General features: G+C 43.6%; 1 protein-coding gene across 2 annotated transcripts in view; it reads right to left on the bottom strand.

Annotated features, from left to right (window-relative positions):
- Positions 1-240: 240 nt before the first annotated feature.
- Positions 241-6000, bottom strand: part of MAK (male germ cell associated kinase) — a 46261-nt gene continuing 40501 nt past the window's right edge. For both annotated transcript variants that reach the window (XM_016204180.2, XM_016204178.2), the window contains 2 exons: positions 5449-5568; positions 241-1742 (listed from right to left, as the gene is read on the bottom strand). In XM_016204180.2, coding sequence (XP_016059666.2) covers positions 1588-1742; positions 5449-5568 — 275 coding nt within the window. In that variant the 3' untranslated portion in view covers positions 241-1587. The remainder of the gene's footprint in view (positions 1743-5448; positions 5569-6000) is intronic.

Here is a 6000-nt window from a genome sequence, read left to right as displayed (position 1 = left end):
TAATAATGTATCAGTATCGGTTCATCAGTTGTAACAAATGTCACATACTAATGCAAGATGTTAATAGGGGAAATTTGAGGAGGGAATATATATATGGAAATTCTGTACTTTCCAATCAATTTTTCCATAAACACAAAACTGCTAAAAAAAAACAAAAAACACCAAGGCTAACTAACTTAAACAACATAGAGACCTCAGAGTAAAGGTATAAAGTTGAAAAATGTAAAGAAAAGACACTAGTTAACCATATTAATTTTAATGTCTATTAAGAGTTTAAAACAGTCCCAGCAAAATAATTTTTTAGCTTTGAGACAGTAATTAAAACTGTACAAATGTAACCATTACCACCAACATAAATTATTCTTTAGATTTTAACATTTCTCAACAAGGAGAGCTGAGTCTTCTATATAAAAATACCATATTATTACTATAATGTGCCTTTGGATAATGTTCACAGGATGATACCAATTACATTAACATTTACTTACAGTCATAAAATTATCAGTTGATAACATTACTCTTAAAGGAATACACAGTACTAATGTCCAGTCCATAAAATGGCAGGTTTAAATAAAGTTGCCATAAGTTCAAAATGTCTATTTTAAATACCAATTTAGAAATAAAACTAAGACAAAAATGTACTAAGTGAAATCACTGCTAAAGCATCTGAATGCACTCGCTCTTCAGAGCACATGTGAAGGTCAGAGGTGAGCAGTGATCAGCAGTGAGAGCTTGCTTTGGGGAACCCAGCTGATGCCCCTCATCCTTGTGTCCAGTAGGAACACAGAAACAAACGTATTTTGAAAGTCTGATGAACACACATCACAGTTTAAGAACTTTCTGGATGTGAACATGGGAGAACCTTGGCTTGGTTTCTTTGGGAGTCATCAAGCCATTGGGTCTGATAGTTACCATGAATTCAAAGTAGCTGTATTGGTCAAAATTAAACAGTAGGCTCTTTTCCCACTAAAATCAGATTGCGTAATTTTGAAGTCTCCATGTTAAAGATAAGTTTATTTCTAAGAAAGACATCCTGCTCAGGACTGGCATTTTCATTGCTTCCATAATTTCAAAGTAAAAAAACGATGTTACCATTTTTCTGCCATTGTCAAAGGGGTAGAGCAGAGCGCTGGCCAATTAGACCTATAACCGACAGCCCCAACGCTGTGGTCTACCGGCTATAAAAAACAAAAACACAACAAACCTCTGAGGCCAAATGATGAAATAGTAAGTAGTTTAGGCAAATATACGACACATGAAAACTAAACACTTCCGGAGGCATATTTTTTTCCCCCAAAGCTTCTTGTATTGGTATCTATTAATGTGTACATCAAGTATTTGACATTTTGGCAAATAGTTTATTCAATACTCTGTAAAGTCCTACCCATATAGCTGTCCTACCCATATGTGGGCACCAAAGCCAAGAAATGCATTTCATTTCTAGGAAAGAAAATAAAAGGTGATTTTGGTCTTCAAAGTACCACTATTCCATAGTTCTTCCAGAACTTGGTAGAAGTAGACATCTGTAGGCACTTCCCAGGGTCCGAGGAGACTCTGGGCAATGTGATGGGGCTTCACACCAGACTCCTACCGGTGGCCTCCATACTTGGCCACCCAGTCTGTTCTCCCGTGCACTGGGGGAACTGGCTGTGTACGGTTCACAATGTTTAGGTTCTTGGCTGTAGGATTATAAGTAGGTCCTGAAAATTGCCCCCGATCAGTTTTTGTGTTCCAGGTATATTCTGAAAGAAATCAGAATCAGAAATTAGACCGTTTTATTTGATAATGAAATTCAAAATAAAGCGATTCATCCTCTCACTTTGGGGGAAAATTTAAATTTATCTTTAAAAGATTAATTCAGTGGTCTCTAAGGGGTTTTGAAATACTAAAACTAAAAATTCTAGTGGAGTGTTTTGCTGACCCCAGTTAGAATTTTCAGTAGCCTCAGAGCCGTTATTTCTGGTTCACAGTTCTGACCCTGCTGCTCTCTTTCTTGGGTTGCGAAATGCCCATCACGGTTAGACAGGTGACACCCAACTAGGGTGACCAAGTTCAGGTTCAGTGAGCAACACCCACAGTTAGGGACTTTGTAAAATTACACTGTGGTAACATCTAAATAACCTGCACACACAGTATGAACACAGAAAGTTTTCAGAACTGTGACTCCCGTAAAGCTCTGGCTTCGTGCAGCTACATATTATATTTCTTTTTAAACATTAAAGTGTGGTTTTTAGAGTCAAAAAACTGAACTTCCATTGGGAAAGGATGGATGGTAACGGAGCCCCTCCAAGTGCTGAGCCACTCCTCGGGTCCCAAACCTTCTGTCACAAGATCTGTTTTGTTCTTACATTTGGCTGAGCAAAATTTTGTGAAATTTTAAGTCGTTAACATTTGTTATCTGAACAATTTATGTTAACGTTGCTTGAGCATCTCAAATGATAAAGCAGTAAATCATTTTACAGAGAACTTCAGTATCTTCAGTCCCTCCTTCACCCCTCCTCGCTTCAAACTGCGAGCCGAGCCGCTGGGTGTCAGGGGTTCTTCCTGAGGAGGGTTGTTTGATCTTCCCGTGGGGGAGCTAAGTGTCTTTTCACACTGTGTGGCAGCTGTCATTCCTGGATTAAACTCTGAGTCGATTTTGAAGTGAGCCTGACCATTCTGTACACCCAGCATAAACAGGTGTACTCTACCTGGGTGGTGTCCCTGTTTTTCTTTATACTTTCACTGTAAAATTGGGAATGTAGGAGGAACTTATGGGAGCCTGTGGTCCTGATGTGCTGCTAACCTTGGCTTAAAGGGGACAAAGCATTAAATGAGCCACCCTGGTGACAATCACTGCTGTGTAGTCTGGTTGGGACAGAGTCCAAGAGCCCTCCCCTCTGTGGTTTGACAGGTCATTTCATTCTACTCTTAACTCCTTTTGAAATTCTCAAAGCTACCTGGCAAAGACAGGGACAAGGTATTGAGAAGGCACTTAAGTGCATCTTGGTGTCCAGGTGCAGCCCTAGTTCCGACCCCCCGGAGCACAGAGCATCTGTCTGCTCAGTGAGGGAGCCCCCTGAGGCCCGCAGGCCACAGTGGTGCCATGGGAGAGGAGAGCATGTGAGGGGGTGTGAGTGCAGGGAGGAGGGAAAGAGGCCATGAGCCCAGGTGATTCAGAGAAGGGGAGAGGGACCCATTCCTAAGCGGACACTGGTGGGCAGAGAGGGGCTTAGGGAGTAAAAATCAGACAAGCTTTTTTCCAGGTCCTGACAGCTGAAGTTGGGTCCTCAATGCATTTTAAGGAAAGTGTGTCCAGGCCGAGACCTGTAAAACCTTTGGAGAAGGAATCATTTTGCCAAGAAGGCAAATGTTGACATTTAGGATTCCTTTCTGAGAAGTAATAGTTTTAGGACTCGGGCACCACTGACAAAGGAGCCCAGATCTCCGGGCAGGGCGAAACACGCCTTTGGTGCCTTAGCTGGGCCACACCCTGCCCCTCACCCCTCCGGCAGCCCTAATCCCTGCTGTGCATTTATTTTAAAAATTGCATGTGTCCTTTCAAGGGCATTTCACTTGCTGTACAAAATATCTGCCAAAGGGAAAGGTATTTGCCTCTAGTTAAGGATTTAATCAGTGCCACTACCATTAACTTTTAGCAAGATTAAAAAAACCTCTGTAAAATGGAGATCATAATACAGGGTGGGGTGAAAGTAGGTTTACAGTTCATATGGAAAATAATACAATAAGTGATAATACAAGAATCAACTCTGTGTTGTGCGCACTCACGACTGTACCTCCTTTTGCGATACCCTGCAGCACCTTCTGTAAAGGGGTCATTGACCGGATTAAATGAGTTGATGTCTATAGAGCTCTTGGGACAGGGCCCTAAAGGACAGCCCTAAATGGAAGCAGTCACCCCTCAAGCTCTCGTGACTGTCAACGCAGGGGGTGAGGCGGCAGCAGCAGATTTGGGGTGAGAGGTTACATGGGGAGGGAGAAAACAACTAATTTGACTTTTTTTTTCTCAAAATTTGTGAGGAAGAAAAACAGCAGAAGGGGACAGACTGTGAGAGGCGGGGAAATAGCTGAGTAAAGGTGTAATGACCTGGTTTATGTCCTGTGGGAAACTGCCACACAAGTGGGAGGACTGGAGGACACATCTTACAGAACAGTGTTCTCCTAAGGGCTTGCACTGACCACTCGAGGGTGGTTAGTATTTAGTTCCTTTTTTCCCTTTCCTCCTATCACCACCTGTAGGAAAATCTGATAAGCAGAGTAAATGAAGAGAGGAGAGGTTATGAGGAAGCATTTACTTTAAAAATGAAAACAGGAATATGCATGCTAATCTGGCAGAATAAATAATACAAAAAGGCCTTCAATACCTTCTAAAAATATGTTTAAAATGCCCACTTTCACCTTCTGAGAGCAGGTACTCAGGTAATAAAACAACTTGAAACATGATTTTCTGCTTTTACATTAAAAAATTACTAAACCATGGCTAATAACTCATTATAAGTCTGGCTTAAAATACTTGAGGCTTCATAAAAATCATTGTCGTATATAAGATGCCGATATATTTTGTTTCAGCAGAGAGGTAATGAAGCAACTCTTTTCACAGGTTAGGTAACTGAGTTCTGTTTAAGCAGTTCTGTGGTAAGAAATATAAATTTACAAAGTTCAGTGCTTTTCACAGTTTTAGCTCCAATGGTGTGAACTTTAAAGATTGGCCACTCCTATCAGAGTTTCCACATAAGATCCTGGTTAGGATAGGCTCTGAGGATACTGTTGGAGCCAACTTTTAAATTAAACCACAACTAGTATCTCATCAAACTTCTGATTACCCGCCTCAGTGTTTATTTGAGGTGCTTTCATGTGGATAGCTATTTTAGACTACAATAATTCAGAGAACATTCCTGGTCACACCTGGTCAGCTCAAGTACAAAGTCACCACCTCACTTTCAGGAGCGTCCCCTGATCGTGGCTGGTGTAGGCCGCACCACCATGAACAGGCGGCCTGGTCAGTCCCAACTGCCGGCTGCAGGAGCAAACCCTCCCTGCCGGCGAGCGAGGCCGGTGGGAGCTCTGCCACCTTGGTGCGGTGCCCCCAGATGGAACCAGACGTTTCTACCCTGGCTCCCCCATCTACGAGCTGTGTGACCTCAGGTAAGTCACTGGGGTCAGTTCCCTCGTCCGTGGAAGACCGACCCCGCCAGGTCCTTGGGAGGGCTGAATGGCCCGTCTGTGCGTCTGGCAGAGTAACCCCTTAGTCACAGGGAGCTCTTACCATTATTGGACTCTCAGGCCATGGCTTTGGAGGAAGGACAGGACATTTTGCCAAAAATAATTAGAACTGTTGTTAGTGAGGTGAGACCAAATTAAGTGTCTTCACTTGGGAAAAGTGACTGTAGAAACATTAAAAAGCTCCCTTCTGATCATAATTCTAAAACCCCACCTGAAGGTTCTTACCTGAAGCCGCTGCGCCGAGAGGCGCCAAGTGTATCCTCTGGCCAGCTGAGCCCACTTCTTTCTTGAGAAAGGAAGGACCGTATCCTGACTGGCCGTAAGTAGCATAACCTCCAGGATTTCCTAGTGATGCATCATAAAGTTTCACCATCAGAAGGCGAGGATTTTAAAGCACCAGAGAGTAACTTTGGCTAGTACCCCTACCAGTTATCAGCTCTATTTTTGAGCCTCTGCTGCCTCAGGCACCGCACCGTGGCTTAGGGGCCTCCCGCTCAGTGCGCACGACCCTCCGGGTGCGGTTATCACCCACGCCCGTGGCCCTTGGAACCGGCCAGCGTTCACCGCTGTAAGGGCCCGAGCTAGACTCTGAGCCGAGGCCCAGCTCTCCCGAACATACCAGGTTTTCACGGCTCCAGTTCTTAATGTGGGGACATTTCCTGCCGGGAGCCCCCTCCCTGAGGTCCTCTGCTCCTCATTTTGTAAAATCACAATGATAAGTGACCTGTTTCAGGGTCGTTGTAGGGACTGGACGAGATTATATGACAGGCACTTAGC

The sequence above is a fragment of the Miniopterus natalensis genome, chromosome 9, assembly GCF_054644295.1.
Source record: "Miniopterus natalensis isolate mMinNat1 chromosome 9, mMinNat1.hap1, whole genome shotgun sequence".
In the NCBI taxonomy this organism is placed as follows: domain Eukaryota; kingdom Metazoa; phylum Chordata; class Mammalia; order Chiroptera; family Miniopteridae; genus Miniopterus; species Miniopterus natalensis.
Note: the sequence above shows the minus strand (reverse complement) of the source record. Positions and strands in the feature narration are given on the sequence as shown.